This window comes from Octopus bimaculoides, chromosome 8 (assembly GCF_046866305.1).
Source record: "Octopus bimaculoides isolate indiv1 chromosome 8, ASM4686630v1, whole genome shotgun sequence".
Taxonomy (NCBI): Eukaryota; Metazoa; Mollusca; class Cephalopoda; order Octopoda; family Octopodidae; genus Octopus; species Octopus bimaculoides.
The window spans coordinates 16,902,288-16,928,585 of NC_142935.1; the positions used below are offsets into that span (position 1 = coordinate 16,902,288).

The following is a 26,298-nucleotide window of genomic DNA, read 5'->3' on the forward strand; positions in this document are numbered from 1 at the left end:
CGTGAAATAGAGTGCCTTGCGCAAAGATAGAACGCGCCAGCGGGCACCAAACTCATGACCTTACGATCATGAGCCGAATACTCTAACCATTAAACCACGCGCCTTCACTTGTCACACGCACGCGCGCGTGTATATGTGTGTATATGTATTTATTTATGGCGAAATTCCAATCAGGTTGATATTCACAACAAATTCCTTTGTTATTCGTAAACGTACTTTTTTTTTATTAATAACTATGACTTGGCATTTACATACTTACATATATGCACACATATACATGCACGCGCTAGTGAGTCAAATTCACTTCGTCACCACGAGGAGGCGGTTTCGATTCCAGTGTGTGATATCTTGCATAAGAGTTCTTCTTCTTTTTATTATTATTATTATTATTATTATTATTATTATTATTATTGTTGTTGTTGTTGTTGTTATCATCATCATCATCATCATTATCATTATTATTATTATTATTATTATTGCCTTTGCACGGCTTCTAACGCTGGAGATGTACTACGGTGTCAGCTGTTCGCTACCAGTGAACTAAGATAACAGCTTTTATTTTTCGAGCACCTTCCGGAGTATTCGAGCGGTTCCAAAAAGTGCTGTTTTCTGCAAGTGCTCCACCCTTATTGAAGCCCCTCTTTGTTCCACGTACTTCTCGAGATTTTTATATGCTCCAATTGACTTGTAAGTAAGAATGGCTAAATGGAAACTGTGTGGAAGTCGGCCTGATGATATATATGATATCAAAGGACGAAAGGTAAAGTCGACTTAGCCGGAAATTGAACTCAGAAAGTAAGGACATACGAAATGTCGCTAAGCATTTTGCCCGGCATGCTAACGATTCTGCCAGCTCGCCGCCTTGTCGCCTTGCCAACAACAACAATAATAATAACAATAATTAAGTACCAGTTGCGTTCTAGAGTCGATCTAATTGACTGCCCCCACTCCCCAAAACTTTGTGCCTAGAGTAGAAACGAATAATTATAATAATAATACGTTCTACTATAGGCACAAGGCCTGAAAATTGGGGTAGTGGATTAGTCGATTACAACTGGTGCTTATTTTACCAGCCCCAAAAGACTTTAAAACAAAACCAGCCAACGCAGCATTTGAAATGCTGTTTAGCATATTGTTCGGCGTACTAACGATTCTTTTTTACTCTAGGCACAAGGCCCGAAATTTTGGGGGAGAGGCCCATTCGATTAGATCGACCCCAGTACGCAACTGGTATTTAATTCATCGACGCGGAAAGGATGAAAGGCAAAGTCGACCTCGGCGGAATTTGAACTCAGAACGTAAAGACAGACGAAATACCGCTAAGCATTTCGCCCAGAGTGCTAACGATTCTGCCAGCTCGCTGCCTTAATAAAATTTACAATAATCCTTTCTGCAATATGCACAAGGCCTGAAAAATGTTTTAGAAAATGGGACTAGTCGATTACACAGATATAGTGCTCAACTGGTACCTATGGTCATCGACTCCCAAAGGATGAAAGTTAAAGTCGAAAGATAAACCCGCTAAGCATTTTGTAAGGCGTTCTAACAATTCTGCCAGCTTATTAGCGCTCAATAACAACGACGATCACATCAATAACAATAATAATTCTTTCTACTAAAGGCACAAGGCCTGCAATTTATCGACTTCGAAAGGATGAAAGGCAAAGTCGACCTCGGTGGAATTTGAACTCAGGAGGTAAAGACGGACGAAATGTTGTTGTTGGTACCCCGTCGCTTACGACGTCGAGGGTTCCAGTTGATCCGATGAACGGAACAGCCTGATCGTGAAATTAACGTGCAAGTGGCTGAGCACTCCACAGAAACATGTACCCTTAAAGTAGTTCTCGGGGATATTCAGTGTGACACAGTGTGACAAGGCTGACCCTTTGAATTACAGGCCCAGCAGAAACAGGAAGAGTGAGAGAAAGTTGTGGTAAAAGAGTACAGCAGAGTTCGCCACCCTCCCCTGCTGGAGCCACGTGGAACTTTTTGGGCGTTTTCGCTCAATAAACACTCACAACGCCCGGTCTGGGAATCGAAACCACGATCCCATGACCGCGAACCCGCTGCCCTAACCACTGGGCCATTGCGCCTCCATGGACAAAATACCGCTAAGCATTTTTGCCCGGCGTGCTAACGCAGTATAATGAAAATCCTTTCTAATAAAAGTAGAAGGCCTGAAATTTGGATTGAGGAGAGTAGACGATTTCATCGACCCCAGAGTTTCACTGGTACTTAATTTATCGCCCCAGAAAGGATGAAAGGCAAAGTCGACCTCGGCGGAATTTGACTTCAGGACGTAAAGACAGAAGAAATGCCGCCAAGTATTTTGCCCGCCGTGCTAACGCTTTTGCCAGCTTGCAGTATAATAATAATAATGTCGGTATTAGCACTGTTAATATATGCATGTGAATGTGTGTGGTTGTGTGCGTGCATGCGAATAAGATGTGTGTGTGTGTGTGTGTGTGTGTGTGTGTGTGTGTGTGTGTGTGTGTGTGAGTGTGTGTGTGTGCAAGAGATAGAGAGAGGGAGGGAGTTGAAAGAGAAATTGTTTAATACGTAGTTCAGACGTTACATAAACAATAGATTGGAACTTGAAAAGGGCGTGCAGTACAAAGATTAAAGAGAATAAAATTATATATATATATATTGGTCCGTTTGCGTTCTCGCGGGAACGGTACGAAGCAGTTGCCGCTTCAAATAATAATTAGTCACGTGATGACAAGGAAAGATGTTTTCTACTACGCCCGCGCTTGTTTATATATAATAGTGAGAAGATAGTTTGTTTGTATATAATGGCGATAGGTAGTTTCACTACATATATATATATGTGTGTGTGTGTGTGTGTATTTCTTTATTGCCGACAGAGGGCTAAACATAGAGTGGACAAACAAGGACAGACAAAGGGATCAAGTCGATTACACCAACCCCAGTGGGTAACTGGTACTTATTTAATCGACCGCGAAAGATGAGAGGCAAAGTCAACCTCGGCGGAATTTGAACTCAGAACGTAACAGTAGACAAAATACCGCTAAGCACTTCGTCTAGCGCGCTAACGATTCTGCCAGCTCGCCGCCTTAACATATAATAGTAATAATAATAATCCTTTCTATTATAGGCACAGGGCCTGGAATTTGAGATATTCTACTATCAATCTCGACCCCAGTACTTGACTGGTATTTAATTTATCGATCCCGAAAGGATGAAAGGCAAGGTCGACCTCGGTGGAATTTGAACTCAGAACGTGGCGACGGGTGAAATACTGCTAAGCATTTCGTCCAGCGTGCTAACGATTCTGCCATCTTGCCGCCTTAGTAATAATAATAATGATAATAATAATCCTTTCTACTATAGGCACAAGGTCTGAAATTTGGGGGAAGGGGATAGTCGATTACATCGACCCCAGTACTCAACTGGTACTTGATTTATCGACCCAGAAAGGATAAAGGGCAAAGTCGATCGCAGCGGAATTTGAACTCAGAAATATCACTAAGTATTTTGGCCGGTGTGCTAACGATTTTGGCAGCTCGCCGCCTTAACTTATTGACTAATAACAACAACAACAACAACAACAACAACAACAACAACAATAATAATAATAATAATAATAATGATAATAAAAGAAGTGAAATAGAAACTGTACGCGTGTTTGCTGTTATTGGTATAATGATCCTCCCTTGATACAACAAAACATAAAGAAATAGATATATCTAGTTCCGAATTTCTGAGCATGAGTTTTCAGTTGTTCGATCAACTGAATCATCAAACTCATTAGGAATATATGCGGCTTAGTATTCCACGTAATTATCAAGCAGATTATTGTGACACGCTGTGACAAAGCTGGGCCTTAGAATCACATATGCAATTCATTTGATGGGTTTCTATACCGTTTCCCCTCTATCCAATTTCACTCATACGTAATGAGTCGCTCTGTGCTTGTGATTCTTACTGGCATAAGTCCAGCAATTTTGAGGATAGGGGCTAGTCGATTACATTAACCCCAGTACTCAAATGATGCTTATATTATCAACACCGAAAGGATGAAAAGCAATGTCGCCTTCGGTGGCATTTGAACCCAGAAAGTAAAGCACCGGAAGAAATGCCACTAAGCATTTTTGTCCGATGCTCTAACGATTCTGCTAGCTTGCTGCCTTCCCCGAAGCTATAATAAAGGCACTTTTCCAAGTTGCTACCAGTTGAGATTTAACCCTGGATGATGTTATTGCGAAGCGAAATTCTTAACCATTAATACGCCTACACATACATAAATACACACACAAATCTACCATAATACTTCTAATATTATTGACTAACAAATATTATATACATTCGTATTCAATAAAGAAGGAATAACTTGATATTATATTACAGCTCTGAAGTGGTACAAGATGGCATTTTCCCGTAGCCTAAGTATGTCTTTGATTCTGCTCTATATAGCCTTCTGCTTCTTAGATCCAGTTGCGGATTCCAGAGGTATGTAGCATCATTGTTATACTCATAATTCTGCACGCACGCATGCACACTAACATACAAACACACGCTGAGACACACACGCACGCACGCGCGCACGCATACACACTCTCTCACACACACACACACACACACACACACACACACACACACACACACACACACACACACACACACACACACACACACACGTATACATTATTTACATTTGACAGATATTTGTCCTCATCTTGCTTGTTGTTAACACAACGTTTCGGCTGATATACCCTCCAGCCTTCATCAGATATCTTGGGGAAATTTCGAACCTGGGTTTTCATTCCTAAGGTATTTTTCGATGTTATTATTATTATTATTATTATTATTATTATTATTATTATTATTATCATCATCATTATTATTATTCAGGTCACTGCTTGGAATATGTTTGATGAAGGCGGGAGGGTATATCAGCCGAAACGTTGTGTTAACAACAAACAAGATGAGGACAAATATCCGTCAAATGTAAATAATGTACGTAATTCCTCATCTCTTAAATATAGAACTACACACACGTATACATTGTTACAGATGGTGTTGCTCGGATTTCGTGCAGGAAATTTCTTAATTATCGAAATCAAGCCACTAACACCATTAGCCGTCTAATTTGCCAAAAGCAAAAATAAAAAAATAAAATAAAAGAGGAACAGAAAAAAAAAATTGGTGGCCTTGTGCCAAAATTTGAAACCATTCTTATCATTATTGAAGGTGAAACACTGGGATCGATGTGATCGGCTAATCCCCTCCCCCCAAATTTCAAGCCTTGTCCCTATTGTAGAAAGGATTATTACTATTATTATTATTATTATTATTATTATCAAGTGAGAGATGCCATCAAAGTGATACTGGGATAAAACATACGAAACCCAGTATACCCATGATGACTACCCGTCTGATAAGGGTACACCAGGCACATGCATCATAACCATATGTGCGCGACATGGTGATCTCATACCAAGATTAACAGCGCATGACCTTGCAGGTGGGGCCCAGTTAGAATTTGCTTCAGGTCGAGTGACCCATCCCACTCAAAAGGACTCTGCATAAGCGTTGTTTAAGGATGTTTAACAAAATAACCATGTTTCCAAAGATGAATTATCCAAACTCCAAAGAATTCCTCTCAAGACATGACCATGATGCTCCCCCATATCTCTGCTCGGGATCAGAGATGCACATATTGCCAGCCACTAAGGGACATGCTCAACTGGTTAACGTCAAACAGCTGACAAGCAAATCTCTGGAATTGAGCAGAATATTTGTTGTAGCCCGTCTTTTATACCAAGACAAAACAATGTACATGATAACACTTCCAATCAGTTAAGATCAGAAGCCATGAGAGTCACCATCTGGTATTGCACCAGAGTATTTATTATTATTATTATCATTATTGTTGTTGTTGTTGTTGTTGTTGTTGTTGTTAAGTCAGTGAACTGGCAGAATCGTTAACACGCCCGACAAAATGCATAACGACATTTCGTCCGTCTTTACGTTCTGAGTTCAAATTCCGCCGGAGTCGACTTTGCTTTTCACCCTTACGAGGTCGATAAAATAAGTACCAGTTGAGCACTGGGGTCGATGTAATCGACTTGATCTCTCCCAACAAATTTCAGGCCTTGTGCATATAATAGAAAGGATTATTATTATTATTTCATTTGTGAAGGCTCGGTATGTAGGTACTGACAGCAGATCTGAAGAAATATTTAATATGAAGGATGTGGGTTCTTGGTTTTGATTGTAAAAAAATGCAGAAGACCTAACGGTGGCATATGCGTCAACCTAATTGAGGGATTTGAGTTCTCTTTCAAACAGGGTCAACATTTTACAGTGAAAAACAATTTTACATGTGCTTCGGAAAACATGATCTATATATTAACTTGCTCAGGTCGTCGAGCGCAATACATAGGCCAAACCAAAAATAGCCTACGCCATTAACATTCGGGTTATAAAATCTCTTCAGGTCTGTCTCAAATAATCTATTCTTTTGATACTGATCTATTCTTTTCTGATATCTGGAGAGCTTGCGTGCTACTGCTATGATACACTGTTTCAGCTCTTCTAGTACTGTCCCAAATTCTTTCTCTTTGACTAACTATCTTTTCTCAAGGGAAGATTTGCATCTTGCGTTTCCTAACTTGTTTAGTTTCCAGGCTTCTATTTTACTCAGATTTTACTCTTGTCTTAAAGTCTTCAATTTATTTTGTAGTCTCCTTTTCCACATTTGCTCCTTTTTAATATTTCCCAGTGAATTATCTAATCCTCTCGTGACAACTGTCCCTCCTGCATCGATTAATAAGTTAGTGTCTCCTATATTTTTAGTATCTATCCTACTGATAACAGAATCTACTTTCCTAGTCATTTCCAGCAGCTTCTTTCTGTTTGTGCCTTTTAATGCTGGCAATCTTTTTCTTACTTCTTTACTCATTAGTTCCTGCAACTCCTCAAAACTCTCCTGATCTTCCTCACTTAAATAAAAAAAGTCGCTGGTGCCAGTTGTCCCTTCCTTATTGGTAGCGCTATTATTATTTTTTCCTTTAGGTTCTTCTTTGGTTTGAGCTGTATCTCTTACGTTATTGCTTGTCTTTCCTACTGTCTAGTCTTTCTTTCCCAGTTCTCTTGCGATCTCTTTCACTTCCAATTCTGCCGTCCACTTTCTTCTCTTAAAAGCATTAGCTTGATCTACTAATCTCTGTTCAGTCACTTTAAATATACCCTTCTCTACCCAAAATGTTAACATCCATTTTATATAACCCCTTCTTTTACGTTCACTTTTTAAGTAGCACTGCATCATTATCCTGTTTTCGTCACTGATCCACTTCCTCCTCCTTACTCTATTATCTGCTGATGCTGTATTAGGATAAGAGCTGTCGTCAGTCTGCATCTTTACTGAACCACTGCCGAGCAAGAGGCCTTCCCTTACAGGTCCAGCGTCATTTTCGCTGTTACAACCAGATTTTCTTCGGAAACTCCTGTCTCTCATAAACTGAGGTAACGTTCGTCATCAGTGTCATCACCACTATTATTTTTCAACAGCTGATAGTTTCAAGCAACTTTCTCTTGCATCATTTGTTGTAACTTTGTACTGGTGGGGTGGGGTGTGCTGCATTTTCTTTTTTTGGTGGAGGGATATTGTATTGCATCAGTGTGTTTTGTTATGGGGTTTGGTTTGAGTCTTCTATAGTATTAGGTTTTGGTATTGTGTGTTGTTTGTGTAGTGCAGGTTGTACTCTTCTGTCGGGTATCGATCTTCTTATGGCACATGTGAACTTTGTTCATTTTGTTGGGTATTTACGGTATGAGTTTATTCCTGTATATTTTGGGAGGAGTGTTGCATAGTAGTGTGTGTAAATCATAAATCAACTATCATCTTGGTATGAGATCACGTCAGTTGTTTGACGTTAACCAGTTGAGCATGTCCCTTAGTGGCTGGCAATATGTGCATCTCTGATCCCGAGCAGAGATATGGGGGAGCATCATGGCCATGTCTTGAGAGAAATTCTTTGGAGTTTGGATAATTCACCTCTAGAAACATGGGTGTTTCGTCCAACATCCTTAAACAACGCTTATGCAGGGTCCTTTTGAGTGGGATGGGTCACTCGACCTGAAGCAAATTCTAACTGGGCCCCACCTGCGAGGTCATGCGCTGTTAATCTTGGTATGAGATCATCACGTCGCGCACATATGGTTGTGATGCATGTGCCTGGTGTACCCTTATCAGACAGGTAGTCATCATGGGTATACTGGACTTCGTATGTTTTATCCCAGTATCACTTTGATGGCATCTCTCAATAATAATAATAATAGTAATAATCCTTTCTACAATAGGGACAAGGCTTGAAATTTGGGGGGAGGGGATTAGTCGATCACGTCGATCCCACTGTGTGTAAATCATAAATCAACTATTTAGCTCTCTACCCAACAAAATGAACAAAGTTCACATGTGCCATAAGAAGATCGATACTCGACAGACGAGTATGAGACGCGTGTCTGCTAAGTTTGTACCAAAACTGATTTCAGCAGACCAAAAAGACACCTGCAGCACGGGCAACATCAATGCGATTAGAGAATTCCTCCCAGATCCACTGAGTTGATCGCTGTTGTATGATTTTATCTTGTGGGGATATGTAAAAGATCGTGTTTATATTCCACTGCTATCCACTAACCTCCATGACCTTAAACATCGAATAACAACAACGATCAACTGAGTGGAACGTGATATGCTGATCTTATCGCTATGATTTTGCCCATACTATAAGTTGTGGCCACATTGAACACTTGTAAGGCAGAAAATAAACTTAGCTAGAGTTTTCTATTGCTTTTCCTTATTAAAATATTGCGTAATGATCGGTTCATTCGTTTTGAATAACACTGTATATATATATGGCAAATGAAAGACGGAAGATGGAATATACGAGAATTTATTATTAATCACGACAATTGTTTTGACACATCTAGCGTCGATCCTTCACGGGTGGTGCACTCAACAACTGGTTTGGGAGCATCCGGCGGTGTAGATGTATCTCATTAGCTGATAAATAGACACAAGTCGTTAAAACAACAGTTCCGCAATGTAACGTCTCGTTTTGTAGAAAAAGAAGCAACCAGACGGATGAAATATCTTCATTTACGTAGAAGATCAAAAATCAGACCACAGATGGAAAAAAGAGAAACGAACACGCAATACAGCGAGAAAATTATTTAAAATATTATATATATATATATATATATATATATATATATATATATATATATATATATATATATATATATATATATGTAGTGAAACTACCTATCACCATTAGATACAAAACTGCTATCGCCATTCTTCTCATTTAAATATAAACAAACGCGGGCGTAGCGGAGAACCCTTCTCCTTGTCATCACGTGACTGATTAATATTCGAAGCGGCAACTTCTTCGAACCGTTCCCGCCAGAACGCAAACTGACCAATCACGGCCCCTAATAAGGTCACGTGATAGAGTATTTTTCTGAAGCCTTCGGGAGTAGATAGTTTGTTATAAATAGCTTTAACTCGGCGGCCAAATTCGTCTCGGTTCAGTTTCTCTTTGAGATCTGTTCCGTGTACCACACGACCGCAGCAGCAGCAGCCAGCGACTACTTCAACAGCTTCGTCCAGCCAACGATTACCACCGCCGTCGCCACATCAGCAACACAAGTCTACGACTACTAACCAGCATCATCGTCATGACCAACACGATTCTACGATTACTACTAACCAGCATCAATCTCCACCAGCGTCAACACGACTTACTATGTACACCAAACTAAACCACCGCGGCACATCTCTCTCTTCGATTCTGTTAGGTGACTTAGCTTCACCACGATAATAAACAGACAAGAGATCTCAGCCAGCGACGAAAATCTGTATAACAAGAATCACGGCCCGGCATGGAAACCACAACATCACAACTAGTGATCAGCTCTGCCACACTCACAGCCTCAACTACTTTCACATACAGACTTTTCCTATAGTGTACTCAGAACTGGTATAAATGCTCACGGTTACTGACTCTTTCTATCTGCTGTAATATCTCACATACACATACATGTATCACTCACATACACACTTTTCTTTGTATGACGGCCTGTCTTTGATTATGTTCTTATATGTCGCATTCACACTCACACACAGACATACATCTTTTATCCCACAATAAATATCTCTGTTATTCATCTAATACGGTTGTGGTCTTTCATTACTGGTCATTTATGTTATCGTCGTATAACATTATTTGTATATCATCATTGATATATTATTTTGTGTTCGACCGTGTGACACGTTTAAATAAAAGGAGTCCTCTGTTTTGCCATTCGTCACCATTTCTCCTTTTTGAGTTCGCACGGTCGTCCTTACACACACACACACACACACACACACACACACACACACACACACACACACACACACACACATACATACATATATATATATATATATATATATATATATATATATATATATATATATATATTGTACATGTGCATGTTTGCGTGTACGCATGCGTGCATGTGTAGAAAGCTAGACATATCTGAGACTACTTGTGCTTTTTACATGAGTTGGGACGAAATTCGTGATTCATTACATTCAAATAGAAAAATGTAAACAAGAAAACAAAACAGCTTATCATTGAAAGCCATTAATATGATCCGTTATCTAAAGGAGACACGAAATAGTCAGAGAAGGAGTGGCAATTATCCTGTTGTTGTTTCTGTTTCCAAATATGTAAAATAATGGAGAGAAATTAATGTTTCCATTTTACTGTAGTTGTTGTCGTCGTCGCCGTTGTTGATATCCTTCTTTTTCACTATTAGGAATTACTAAGAGATCAATCTTTCCTTTTTATATATCAGTAACTACAAAGAGCTTTAGCTGCTAATTCTAAGAGGTCGGACGACCATGTAGCATGATTTGTCAGTATACATTCTATATGGTTGAGTGAAGGTTCGATGGAAGGTACAAGCAGCAATATATCTGGAACAGTCTTGATGTCGATCGTGTTCATGTCGTTTCTTTTAAGAAAGAACCATAGTAGGCATACAGAAGCCACCACTTTGCATTTTATTAAGCTTGCAAGGTATTTTAAAAAGCTGTAGTGGTTGGGTATTTAAGAATAGAGAAGGCAGAGGGGCTGCATAGGTTAGTTTGCTTTTCCACATTAACAGACAGACGTGCCAGTCTCGAGGCCCCATCTTGACATCAAACTGTCATTTTAGGAAATGCTTTCTAGCTAGATACTATGCATAATTTTCTGAAATTTTTTGACCAGTATGGTTAATGAGGTGCTTTACGGTATCAGAAGTAATTTCTTTGTAGTGCTGTCTGCCTGACATATATGGGATTCACAATGATCTTTGAAACCTTCAATATCCACGCCTTCAATAACTACAGTTTGTTGGTTTGTGGAGCCATGCTGAACGATTGTTACCTGCGTCCCTTGTGAAGGTCGTACCATCACCATAGTTTGAAAAGGGTATCAAGGTTTCCAAGTGTGGTGGGTTTCCAGATCTTTGTTGCCATAAATTCCGAATCTTTTGTCTCTGGTAGGTGTACATTTTCATGTTTTAGTGGCATAATGCAGACTCGCCTAAAAACCACCATACTATTTATGTTTCCTTATTTCTGTTCTAACAGGATACTCTTTATCTATTACTTGACAAGTTAAAATGCATCATTGTCACTCCTAGCTAGATGAGTATATATTTCCGTCAGCCAAAATCTCAGCTGAGCTATAGTTGTTAAAACATGACAGAAAGGTATAGAACAGTTTAAAATTTTGACAGGCTGGCTACGATTCCAAAATATACGAGTCGTTGAAACACCTCTCATCATCTACCATATTTAATTTTATAAGAAGTAAACATAGGAAGTTCGATTTGAAAGAAACTAAAACAACATATATTTTTATTTCAATTCTAACTTTATATGCAATATTTTTAAGCTTCCGTTTCTTGCCATGTACTTTTTTCCAGATTGAATTAATTAAGAATATTGTCACTCCCACGTTCACATTTTCTCTGCTAGGATAATTATGTATGCGTGCGCGCACGCATGTGTATGTATATATATATATATATATATATATATATACTCTTTTACTCTTTACTCTTTTACTTGTTTCAGTCATTTGACTGCGGCTATGCTGGAGCACCGCCTTTAGTCGAGCAAATCCACCCCAGGACTTATTCTTTGTAAGTCTAGTACTTATTCTATCGGTCCCTTTTGCCGAACCGCTAAATTACGGGGACGTAAACACACCAGCATCGGTTGTCAAGCGATGTTGTTGGGACAAACACAGACACACAAACACACACACACACATACATATATATATACATATATACGACGGACTTCTTTCAGTTTCCGTCTACCAAATCCACTCACAAGGCTTTGGTCAGCCCGAGGCTATAGCAGAAGACACTTGCCCAAGGTGCCACGCAGTGGGACTGAACCCGGAACCATGTGGTTGGTAAGCAAGCTACTTACCACACAGCCACTCCTACGCCTATATGCATATATATATATATATATATATATATATATATATATATATATATTGAACGCACACGTCCTTTTTTGCAAGTAAGTCTGTTCTTTATTATTCTGACGTGACTCTATCTATCTATCTATCTATCTATCTATCTATCTATCTATCTATCTATCTATCTATCTACCTATCTATTTATCTATCTGTCTTCCTCTATCTTTCTATCTATCCCTCTATCCACCTATCTATTTTTCTTCTTACCCATCTCCCCCTCTCGCTCTGCTTCCTTCTGTTATCTTGGCTTCTACTTCACTGCTATACACTTCTGTCTCTTCCTCCTTGTTCCACTTCCTCCCTCCACCATCCTCTCTGCTCTCGTGTGACCTGTGGTCAGCTTTCTTTTCACTCCAGCCGCTGTGAAGGCAAGACGAACTACTAGCGTTCTACATCAGATTCGCGTTTGGCCGTACGGCTTTTGAATGTTGTTTTCACTGTCCAATTTTTCCTGTCATGGTTTGTGTTTGCCACCTTGGAATCCTCTGTGTAGTGGGTTGATCCACTACTCAGGAAGAGACTATTCTAGAGTACGTTCTGCCTTATCTTCGAAACGTCAGGTTAGAATAGAGGCAGCTGATAAAGGAATATTCCAAGTGGCTTTCCGTTTTCTTATGTGTTCGTTCCGTTGTCTGTAGTTCATTGTTCTAACATCCTGTACCTTGATATGCATATATATATACACATGTAGATGTAAGTATGTACATATATGTGTGTATACATGTATATATATTCTTTGTATTATTATATATATATATATATGTATGTATGTATGTATGTATGTATGTATATATGCATATATATATATATATATATATATATATATATATATATATATATATATATATATATATATATATATATATATGTATATGCATATGAGATTGCGCGTAAAGGTGCGTGGCCACGTGGCATTGCACTCACGATCGCCAGATGAAGTGTTCCATTCCCCGACCGGGCGGCATGTCCTGTCCTTTTTTTTCATTTTTAAAGCAAAGTACTTCACTTCACGTTGTTCTCGTCCACTCGGATCAGGAGCGGATGTTGGCCGGATCTTGTTCAAAACGGGGGCACCAGTATTTTCTTAACGAAACACTTTCAAACTTGGGACACTGGTAGAATGTGTCATATAAAACATCTTTTTCTCTTAGTCTTCTTAACAAAAAAACGTACATCGCAAGTTATTCCATGTTAAAGTTGTCGTATTTCTGTAATTTCAACCAATGACTGACGTCCATTCAGCCGAATACATTAAGTGCTGACTACGTAAACAAACGATTCTCAAACGATTCTGGCGGTGATTAAATTATTATTTCCTTGTCAACAAATGGCTGAAGCATATTGGCAGTAGGGTTAGGGTTAGGGTTAGGGTTAGGCAGTAGCTAATAAACTTTTTATACAGTTCAGGCAGATGTTAACGAAATTATAAATGGAGATTAAATACGCTTTACACCGCTTAAACTGCTAAAGGAGTAAGTGTAAACAGCTGAATACTTGTCAGTGATTGGTTGAAATTATCGAAATAAGACAATTTTTTACATGAAATAAATTCGAATACAAAATTTTTTTTCTGTTCTATAACACAAAATAGATAAGTATACGAAGTTTGAAAGTCTTTCGGTACCAAAAACACTACATAAAACATAAATGAAAACTGGTGCCCCCGTTTTGAACAAGATCCTGTTGGCCTGCTCGCCTAACGAACCGTGTGGTATTATTATTCGAAAGCAAAAATAATGCGAAGCGCAGTGTGACTAGCGGTGTATAACAACAACCGATAGTTTGGACGAAATATTATATTTAGCTTTTTATGTTTGTGTTAATTAAGTATTCATTTGTGTAAATGAGAAAATAAGCACAGAAAACAGTAATCACAGTTGTATTAATGATAATTATGTTCATCATTGACATCATTGTTATTGTAACAATTATCATCATCATTCGCACTGTTGTTGTTGTTGTTGGCACTCCGTCGCTTACGACGTCGAGCGTTCCAGTTGATCCGATAAACGGAACAGCCTGCTCGTGAAATTAACGTGCAAGTGGCTGAGCACTCCACAGACTCGTGTACCCTTAACGTAGTTCTCGGGGATATTCAGCGTGACACAAAGTGTGACAAGGCTGACCCTTTGAATTACAGGCACAACAGAAACAGGAAGTAAGAGTGAGTGAAACTTGTGGTGGAAGAGTAGAGTAGGGTTCGCCACCATCCCCTGCCGGAGCCTCGTGGAGCTTTAGGTGTTTTCGCTCAATAAACACTCACAACGCCCGGTCTGGGAATCGAAACCACGATCCTATGACCGCGAGTCCGCTGCCCTAACCACTGGGCCATTGCGCCTCCACTTCATTCGCGCTAGCATGATGATAAACTGATAATGATAGTGATGGTGATGACAATCCTCTTCATCTACTTCCTCCTCCTCCTCCTCCTCCTCCTCCTCCTCGTCATCATCATCATCATCATCATCATCATTACCATCATCACTACCATCACATCCAACTTCATTCTTTCTCAAACAGGTGCGTGCGATTTCCGCGGCATTGCCAACTGCTGGACTGATTTGATAAAACAAAAGTGTGGAACGAACGACTGCACTGATGACGTCATCTGCAAGTAAGACTACATATATATATATATATATATATATATATATATATATATATATATATATATATCAATAAACACCTTTCTCAGTATACATGCATATACATACTTACATATTTGTAGCTGTGTGGTAAGAAGCTTACTAGCCAACCAAATGGTGCTGGGTTCAGTGCCACTGCGTGACACCTTGGGCAAATGTCTTCTAATATAGCCACGGGCTGACAAAAACCTTATGAGTGAATTTGGTAGACGGAAACTGAAAGACGCCCGTCGTATATATATATGCATGTATGTATGTGTATGGATATATATATGTATGTATGTATGTATGTATGTATGTATGTATGTATGTATGTATATATGTATGTATATATATATATATATATATATATATATATATATATATATATATATATATAGATAGATACATATTTGTTTTGCAAGATTTTTGATGTGAAATCGTGTGTTGAAACAGATGTTGTTGTACTTGGGGATGGTCATATTGCCAGTTTATCCAATAAAAACACACGCACTGTATATTTGGTGTTAATTTGCTTCAGCTTTATATTACATTAATCTTAATCTTATTTCGGCCAGAGTTCTTTCGTCACACTTCTGTGACCTCATCAGTGGTCCTTTGTTTCCTTCCTTCTTATGTGTGTCTCACCTTGCTAAATATCAGCCATTTTGTATTTTTCAAAATGGCTGATAGTTAGCAAGGTGAGACACACATAAGAAGGAAGGAAACAAAGGACCACTGATGAGGTCACAGAAGTGTGACGAAAGAACTCTGGCCGAAATAAGATTAAGATTAATGTAATATAAAGCTGAAGCAAATTAACACCAAATATACAGTGCGTGTGTTTTTATTGGCTAAACTGGCAATAGGACCATCCCCAAGTACAACAATATATATAATATAATATAGGATAAATTCTTTATAAGAATTTATCAAGTAGTCAGCGTGAAAAAACCTCATAATGAAAAAAATAATGAAAAAAATAATGAAAAAAATTTCATAATGAAAAAAAAATTCATCATTTTTTCATAAATATATATAAATACTTTATATAAAGGGCATATATATATATGTGTGTGTGTGTGTGTGTGTGTTAGTGTGTGTGTGTGTGTGTGTGTGTGTGTGTGTGTGTAAATAGATAGATAGATATGTATTTATGTATTTATGTGTTTGTGTGTGTGTGTGTGTGTGTGTGTGTGTGTGTGTGTGTGTGTGTGTGTGTGTGTGTGTAACCCCAAAGCTTTACAACAGGTGCTGGTGTATTTATATAGCCATAACTTATCGGTTCGGTAAAAGTTACCGATACATAAGTGCAGGGTTTAAAAAAAACAAATTAATAGTGTCGATTATTCAACTAAAAATTCTTCAAGGTGGGGCTCCAGCTTGGCCTCAGTCCAATGAGAGAAACAAATGATATATATATTGCCTCTCTTAGGTACATCTCATTGACAAGTCAAAAAACTCGAAACATCGATGTCTGGGATTCCTAACAGACGGCAACACTGAACGAACTGAGTGGTTTTATATCTTTTTACCATATGAAAGGAGGCGCAATGGGCTAGTGATTAGGGCAGCGGACTCGCGGTCATAGGATCGCGGTTTCGATTCCCAGACCGGGCGTTGTGAGTGTTTATTGGGCGAAAACACCTAAAGCTCCACGAAGCTCCACGAAGCTCCGGCGGGGGATGGTGGTGAACCCTGCTGTACTCTTTCACCACACCTATTTCTCACTCTTCCTGTTTCTGTTGTGCCTGTAATTCAAAGGTTCAGCCTTGTCACGCTGAATGTCCCCGAGAACTACGTTAAGGGTACACGTGTCTGTGGAGTGCTCAGCCACTTGCACATTAATTTCACGAGCAGGCTGTTCCGTTGATCGGATCAACTGGAACCCTCGACGTCGTAAGCGACGGAGTGCCAGCAACAACCATATGAGAGGGGATTTCAGATGAAATAAGTGTGTGTGAAGAGAGAGAGAGAGAGAGAGAGAGAGAGAGAGAGAGAAAGCGAGTCAGACAGACAGACAGACGAGCAAATACATGTCAATGGTAGCGTGGTGCAGCAGATGGTAGTGCTTAATATTCAACAGATGGCCGTTCTAGTAGTCAGCTCTTCTAGTCAGCCAAGATGTCTACAACACACCATACACACGATTGGAAATTTGGTACAAGAGGTTAAAAAAGAAACGTACCACAATGCCTGAAAAGTGTTTGCCGAGGTAGTTTTATGTAGAAGAAGGAATGCTAAAGTAGAGTGTTCGGCGATAATGAGATGTTAAAACAATTTCAATTTCATCTAAGTATTTGTTTACTCTGAGCATTTGTATTTATTAACTAACCTCATTACGTGACTTCACTTAAAGAGCTTCATGTTTTTTTCATATGACAATAATAATAATAATCTTTTCTACTAAAGGCACAAGGCCTGAAGTTTATGTGAAGAGGGATAATTGATTACATCGACCCCAGTGCTCAACCGCTACTTATTTTAACGACCCCGAAACGATGACAAGCAAAGTCGACCTCAGCGGACTTTCAACCCAGAATGTAAAGACGGGGACCCTACTCCTAAGGCACTTTGTCGGGCGTGCCAACGATTCTGCCAGCTCACCGCCTAAATAATAATAGGAGACCCCCTTCGGTCATGAATGACCATGGGATTGCACTTAGAAAGTTAACCTCCGAGGCACAATTCAGGGCAAGGTTGTTTGTGGAAAGCCAGCAGTTGCCCATGCATGCCAGCCTCCCCTCTCTGCACGACTAATGTATTTGTCCTCATGCCTCTCAGCTTTGCCCACCAAACAACCTCTTTCGCCACAGCCACCAGGCAAAGGAAAGCTGCTTTGCCTGCTCGATTCAAAGAGGGCGGCGTTGCGACCATCACTACAGACTCGGCCGACTGACGGATCCGTCCCATACCTGACAGCAGCTGTTCAACATAACCTCACAAGTCAGCAATGCCTGGACACTGAACGAGGGCCAGTCTGCGCGCACCACGGACAAGTCCGTCTGACAGCACATCCGTGCTTTTAGAGCTTATCTCGAACCGGTAGCACTGCCAGGCCAAAGACATCTGGAAATTATCTATGAGAGTTTCCGACCGAAAAGTCCTCCAGAACAGACCAGCTAGTTCATTCTTTTCGGTGCCCAGAGTCTCCCCGAGAACGTCATCGCACTTTCCCGCCACTAATCCTCTATAAATTTCTAAAGCGAAACATCCACTGATCCCATTGCTCGACTGGTAGAGGGATGTGAGCACCTGACGACATTCTAGGTGCCAGGCGCCCAGTCTCGGTCTTTTCTTCACAGGGGGACTGCATCTCCGTCAAAGAGACGAGCTGCGGAAAGACGAACCTCACAGACGGAGCCCACACATGCTCATCGTTCAGAAGTCGTTGCAGGTGGCGTAACCTAGGAGCGTGTCTACGCATTAGGAGCCACAGTGTGCCTAATTCACCTTTCAGAGGATGCTGGAAACAGACTGACCATCTATCTGACCATTGGAACACGTCCTTTCCACAAGAATTTAAATAAGAGACACTCCAGCTTGGTCAAGCAGTAACCGGGACAAGGCATGACGGTAAGGCAATAAATGATAACGGAGACGATGTAAGCATTCGCCAACTCTGCCCGACCCTTCAGGGACAGTTTCCTCTCAGCCCATTTCTGAGTAAGACTGACCACCCTGTTCGCCACCTTGTCCTAGTTCTTATCAACCTGGTGGTCGGGACCAAACCAAACCCCGGAGGTCGGCATCAAGCCAGGTCCAGCGACTGACGACGCCGACCGATGGCATCAATAATAATAATAGTGTCGAGGATTATATGAAATGCTTCATATAGGAACAAGACTTCTGCATAAATATAAAACTATAAATAAACTAAAATAAATCTATCTTAGAATAAACACACATGCTATGTAACTACCAACACATCTAAAAACTGTAAATGTGTGCGTGTGTGTGCGCGCATATATACACATGCATGCACACGCTCGCATACATACACTCAGATACACGCTCTCTCTCTCTCTCTCTCTCTCTCTCTCTCTGTCTCTGTCTCTCTCTCTCTCTCTCTCTCTCTCTTTCTCTCTTTCTCTCACAAATATACACACACACATACACACGCATTCAGAAAGAAAGGTTGGCAGTGGCTTCGAAGTTTTGGTTCAAACGAGTCAAATTACATTGCTTATTGTTTTGTATAGCCATGCGAAAACACGTACCAGAAAAAGAGAACCTGTATGTTGTCGCTTTACCTACAGAAATAACAGCCAAATATCCCTAAAGTCATACCCATTCTTCACTCTCCTAGAGAAGGTCACATTGGATACATGAAAACGATAGGATAGTCACGGTTGAAATATTTGTGATCGACAGGTTTAACTATATCCACAGCAATAGTCATTTCTACAATAGGCACGCGGCCTGGATTTTGTGGGGAGTGGGGTCAGTCGATCACATCGACCCACCCCAATGCTCAACTGCTACTTAATTTATCGACCCCGAAAGGATGAAAGACAAAGTTGACCTCGGCGGAATTTGAAAATAGCCACAACAATAATAACATACAAAAAGCAGATTGTGTCATTTGCCGAGATTTATTAGGGTTCATAAATGGCTGAGTAGTTAAGAAGCTCGCTTTACAACCACATGGTTTGGCGAGGGGCGTGATTTGCTTAACTAAACCCTTTAAGGCAGTGCCCCAGCATGGGCTCGGTTCTGTGACTGAAACAAGTAAAAAATAAAAGACATGTTATAAGACGTAATTAACAACACCACCAACAACAGCAGACATGACTGGAAATGCTTGCCAAATTTCTGTATGGTCTATTTACTTAAAGGTAACGTAAAACTTCCTGAAAGATAAGCAAAACCAATTTATTTGTTCACCTGTTTTCGATTATTTAAATGAAATCTAGAATATATAAACGACGACAATGAAATTTACAATTTACTTGTATTTCTTTATCTCAATAGTTGACTTGGATCTCGTTTAAGTGTCAAATCAATCATTTACATCGTATTTCATTTCCTTTTTTTTTTATTTTAGAATTTATATTATCTTTATTATATTATCTTTATTATATTATCTTTCATACTCTTTCTTTTTGCTCGTTTTAGAAATGAAGATTTATTGGCGGAATGTTTCCAAGTAAACTGCGAAAACAATGCAAGTAATGTTCGTTGTTGGTCCAAACTGTTCACTGGACAATGCGCGTAAGTTGTCTGAAAATGTTACTACCGAAAGGGAGTGTAGTTTTAATGTATATAAATACATATATGAGTAAAAAATTTGTGTCATTTTCCACCCCTAAAAATTATAAATGCGATTTTTGCAACATGATCATGCAAGAAATTCGCGTGTGCGTGCGTGTGTATGTGTATTTTATATATACTTATACAAACATATATATATATATAGATATATATATATATATATATATATAGTGTGTGTGTGTGTGTGTATGTATGTATGTATGTATGTATGTATGTATGTATTCACTTACACGTATAGATAGATATAGCTACATGCATATATACATGATCTATCTATCTATCTATCCATCTACATCAACCTAATTCCTTTTGAAAAATGTGTGTGTGTGTGTGCGTGTGCGTGTGCGTGTGTGTGTGTGTGTGTGGGGGGTGTTTAAAATGCGCCTTCCACGAACTAGACCACCTTCCAAACAACAGCCGATCGTTGTGAGACCCTTGCAAAACGGGTTTCCTAACGATTTTGCGGAAAACTACTTTCCTCTGCTTCTCAAACATAGGGCCACTGTGAGCAGTAATCCCGTGGAAAATGTCTTAACATTTTCTAAATGTATTGCATGCAACTCCCTACTGCACACATTGGGTAAATCTGCAAAATTATCTCTTTCCCGTTCACCAGGCTCACCAGTAGGTGCACATTAAGTGCGAAACGATCTTACGTTGATCGAGCTAGCAAGTCCATCTTCAACAAATGTCCTTTCTGTTACCCACAAACTGCATCTAAGACAAAGCCCTATTTTCGGCTAACACTTCTCTGTCTCTCTCTCTCTCTCTCTATCCTTGTCTGTCTGTCTGTCTTGCTGTCTCTGTATCTCTCTCTCTCTTTCTCTCTCTCTCTCTCTCTCTCTCTCTCTCTCTCTCTCTTCCTCTCTCTCTCTTTCTCTCTCTCTCTCTCTCTCTCTCTGTCTCTCTCTCTTTCTCTCTCTTTCTCTCTAACTCGCTCTGCACGAGCGTATATCCAGATCTTTAGAGTCGCATTAGTGTACCCTGTCACCAAGAAGAGCAATCCCTCTGAACCCATCAATTATAAACTCGTCAACTTCAACTCCCAAAGGTACTATCTTCAACACCTTGAATTCCCCTACTGAGGGGTCACTTGTACATCTTCTGCGAAACAAAGTCTGATGAAGGCTTGCTTCCCTATGTCACTCACCAGCAAACTCTCATTCTTGAGAAATTTGCTTAGGACAGTGTTGTCACTTTTCATATCATTAATAAATTCAGTTGCGTCCTGCATATAAATTTCATGTAAAAACTGCCTGCTTATGATTTCAATCCTTTTCTCACCTCTTGAATCAGAGGCATCAGAGATTACGTTCATATTTTCTTTTCCAGTGATACATCAGAAAAAGAGGAGTGAATCTAATGCGATTGAGAAAGAAAATTTTAATACTTGATTCACAAGAGAGTTTACTGAGTTCCACCCGACTAAGCATGACAATCAGCGATAAAAAAAATACTAAAACGTCAATAAATTCCAAGTCTCGGATGTTTACCAGAAGAAGTTTAATAAACAATAGATATGAGTAAAAAATGAAAAATAAAAAATGTAGATCGTCATTAAAATTATAGTATTGTGTTTTGTGTTTCCGACAAATATAGCCTTTTCTACTCTAGGCACAAGGCCCGAAATTTGTGGGGAGGGAGCCAGTCGATTAGATCGACACCAGCATGCAACTGGTACTTATTTAATCGAACCCGAAAGGATGAAAGGCAAAGTCAACCTCGGCGGAATTTGAACTCAGAACGTAAAAGCAGACGAAATACCGCTAAGCATTTCGCCCGGCTTGCTAACGATTCTGCAAGTTCGCCGCCGCCTTTCGACAAATATAACGGATCTTGTTCAAAACGGGGGCACCAGTATTTTCTTAACGAAACAATTTGAAACTTGGGACACTGGTAGAATGTGTCATATAAAACATCTATTTCTCTTAGTCTTCTTAACAAAAAAAACCTACATCGCAAGTTATTTCATGTTAAAGTTGTCGTATTTCTGTAATTTCAACCAATGACTGACGTCCATTCAGCCGAATAACAGTAAGTGCTGACTACGTAAACAAACGACTGTCAAACATCTACAGTTCAGAGGCCATCGAGCTTATTTACATATACATGCATGTGTACATACATGCATGCGTGCACACGCGCGCACACACGCACACGCACACACACACACACACATAGACACATACATACATACATACATACATACATACATACATACATACATACATATATACATACATACATACATACATACATACATGTGATCGCACCATCTTCACAGACGATTGCTGTCACCTTGTACTTCCTCATTGTCAATAACGATTTCTGACATTCCGTCCATGACTTCTCAGAGGACTATTCAGTCCCATTGCAGCTCTGCACGATTTGAAGGATATGTGACCGACGAAATTTGTAACTTATTGATTGTACAGTTACAACTGGTTTGATCGCTATTTTTCCATTGCCATAGAACTTTAGAGGATGGAGTGACGAATGAGGTCACCATAAAGTGAAATTGAATTATAGTGATTAAACACTTGTACAACATGAATACCACTCTCTGAGTCACCGTGAGCAGAAGCTAATAACAGAAGGAAGGGCGATGGCTAGCAATCACATGAAACTGTAGGTTTAACATCAGAGTGTCTCACTCATAGAAGGATGCTGTGACTTTAAACTGCATTCAGTAGTTGGATTCTTGTTCGGGACTATCAGGGTTTTGAGAGGAATGAAACCACGTTTCAGACACTATTATTCGCAGGTCTAATCTGACGCGGAATAGTGGCAGCTGCTGGGGTCCAATCTATGGATTAACTAGCGTATGTGATGACAATCCATCTGAGCGCGGAGACACAGAAATACCTTTGGTTGGTGTTAGGGTATGCAGTTAAACACACACGCATCTACATACATACATACATACATACATACATACATACATATCCACATCATAAGTAGTTGTCTGAAAATGTCATCACGGTATTATCTACCGATGAGACATGATGCTGTAGCTAGGACACTCTGTAATGAAATCCGTCGGAAAGATAACCTCGAGGACAAAGAAATAAGAACCCACAGTATGGTAGAAGCCATAGCCACTCATAATAAAAGGAAGTACTGGTGTAATAAAAAAAAACACTTAAGGGATATTAAATATCCGAAGAACTTACTGGTTTTTATTACCTATATCAATAACAATGTTATTCCAATAGGTAACTAAATAAAAAATAAACATACATATAAATATAGATAAGAAATGGAAAACAAAACAATAAATTGAACAATTATAAATTCAACTCAATTTAAATATTTTATACAAAAAAATGACACATCCCATAAATTACAGCTGTTTTCGCTTCATTCATAAAACGAAGACTATTTACTTATTCATGATTAAAGCTTGCTCTCAAAAAGCATTTTTTGAAAAGCTTTAGCAGTTAAAAATATTTTCAATTGATATTTTTCGTGAAATATTGAAAGAGATATGTCGATCTGATGAAGCATCATTACATATTTAAACGGATTTGATTATTCTTGAAAAACTTCATTTTATTAATGAAGTGGAAACAGTTGTAATTTATGAGATGTGTCATTTGTTTGTATAAAATATTTAAATTGAATTGAATTTATAATTCTTCAATTTATTGTTTTGCTACCTCGCGGCAGGAGGTGCAAATGAGGGTTGCTAAATCAAACTCCATTCTTCACCAAGTGCCACATATTGTAAGAGGCTCCCTGTAATAACAGTGTAGCAACACGGTGGTGCATCAGCATGGCCGCAGCTCTAAGCTGAAACTTAAAAAAAAAAAAAATATATATATATATATATATATATATATATATATATATATATATATATATATATGTGTGTGTGTGTGTGTGTGTTTGATACCCCACCATCGCTTGACAACCGATGTTGGTGTGTTTACGTACCCGTAACATAGCGGATCGGCCAAAGAGATCGACAGAATAAGTACTAGGCTTACAAAGAATAAGTCCTGGGGTCGATTTGTTCGACTAAAGGCCGTGCTCCAGCATGGCTGTAGTCAAATGACTGAAACAAATAAAAAAATAAAAGAATATCTAGATATGCAACTATATTCATGAGAATACATACACACATACATACATACATACATACATACATACATACATACATACATACAAAAATACCCTGTTGTTGATGTTGTAATTCCAATGAAGAAACCTTGGATTTAGCTTAGAAACCGGCTCTTTCTCTATTGGCAAGAAATCTTGAAATAAAACTGAACAATGACATACATACATACGTACGTACGTACGTACATACATACAGACAGACGTACATACGTACGTAGAGACACGCATACAATCTGTAAGTGGAACAGTAAAACTGTGCAAGACTTTCCACAAGTTTAATATGTGACATTGTACTTATCAACATTCCAGGGATGGAGCTTTGTATCTTTGTTAAAATCTAGCTCCTTCCTCAGAGGAAGAATTTAAATATTTAAAAACAGAAGAGAACATATATAGACACATATATCTAGATAAATAAACAGGTGTATGTGTATACATACATACATACATACAAGCATACAAGCACCTGGGGTTACCAACAAAGAGAGGGTGACCCGAGAATATTACGCCAGACTTAGAAAAATATAGCTGTTGGAGTACTCCTTTTACAACATGCGGTTCTGATACCATCATTTGGGATATTTGACTGACATGCAGAGGAAATTCACTCCATAGACATTAAGACCCGCTAGATCTTGACATCACCTGGGAACTTCCATAGAGACAGTGATGAAGAAGAGGCTAAGGAGGAAGAGTCTTAAGGTCAGTGAAGCCAGTCTTCGAATGTCGTACAGTATCTCTCAGACAACACCTGCAAAAATAAATATATGAACCTATTCCTGAAAAGCAAAGGAAACAACAGTCTACGTATTGGCAGTGAGCTCCTCGGGGAATACTCTGTTCCTAGAGACCTTCCGTACAACCACAAAGCAGTTGGACTAACATACTTCAAAGCAATTAGACTAATATACCCCAAAGAAAACATGTTTGAGAAGCATTCAACAAACCGAAAATTGACTCTGCTTGATTATATTTTCCGAATACTTGATGATGACTGTTATATATTCTTTTGTTCTTTGTGGGATAATAAACAACTCACTGAAGGCATGTTATATTTCTACGTGTTTACTTTATTTGACATGTTTACAAACAGTGTCTATAGCGGAGTGATACACGCTGTGCGTATCTGCCTTAAACACAGTTCATACTGCTTAGTAGATGCGCTTAACGAAATAGTACTACTAGTGAAGATGTATTCATATATACGTATACCTATGCATGCACATAGATATGAACATATCACAATGACATTGATATCAACATGAAGTACAACCTCTCTTGGACTCGCGACCGCTACATCACATCACGCGTCGAGATAATGAAAGATTAGGAGATTGCTACAAAATACCCATTAAACAAAAGAGTTATTGGAGCCATTAAAGCCCTAAAGTGTAACCAGAAATGTCAATTATGTCATATTTCTATTGAAGACTTTCACATTACACTTGTGGTCAGTAGCTGCACAGAATGCCATCAAGATATTACCTTCGAATACAACATGACGTTGTCGCTAAAACAATTTACAACACTGCCATGAGATAAATGCAGAAAATCGTCCTGCTATTGAATACATATATAGGTTTGGCCAAAAATCACCTGAAAGTAAATCAAAACCATTTAATTCCAAGATTTATTTATGTTTAACATCTGAATGAATTTAATAAAAGCATCTAAATATGAGACATGATGCAAATTGTTCAAACTGAAGTCCTTTT

The 26,298-nt window shown here is 39.1% G+C and overlaps 1 protein-coding gene across 8 annotated transcripts in view; it reads left to right on the forward strand.

The window, feature by feature from the left end:
• LOC106867496 (uncharacterized) overlaps positions 1-22,024 on the forward strand; it is a 47,160-nt gene extending 25,136 nt beyond the window's left edge. For 6 of the 8 annotated variants that reach the window (XM_089356147.1, XM_089356148.1, XM_089356141.1 and 3 more), the window contains 4 exons: positions 4,372-4,473; positions 15,084-15,177; positions 20,306-20,401; positions 21,794-22,024. In XM_089356147.1, the coding sequence (XP_089212273.1) occupies positions 4,389-4,473; positions 15,084-15,177; positions 20,306-20,401; positions 21,794-21,818 (300 nt within the window). In that variant the 5' untranslated portion in view covers positions 4,372-4,388 and the 3' untranslated portion in view covers positions 21,819-22,024. Of the gene's footprint in view, positions 1-4,371; positions 4,474-15,083; positions 15,178-20,305; positions 20,402-21,793 lie in introns of those variants that run through there. The other 2 variants (XM_089356142.1, XR_016242811.1) reach the window with 2 other exon arrangements.
• The last annotated feature ends 4,274 nt before the right edge of the window (positions 22,025-26,298 follow it).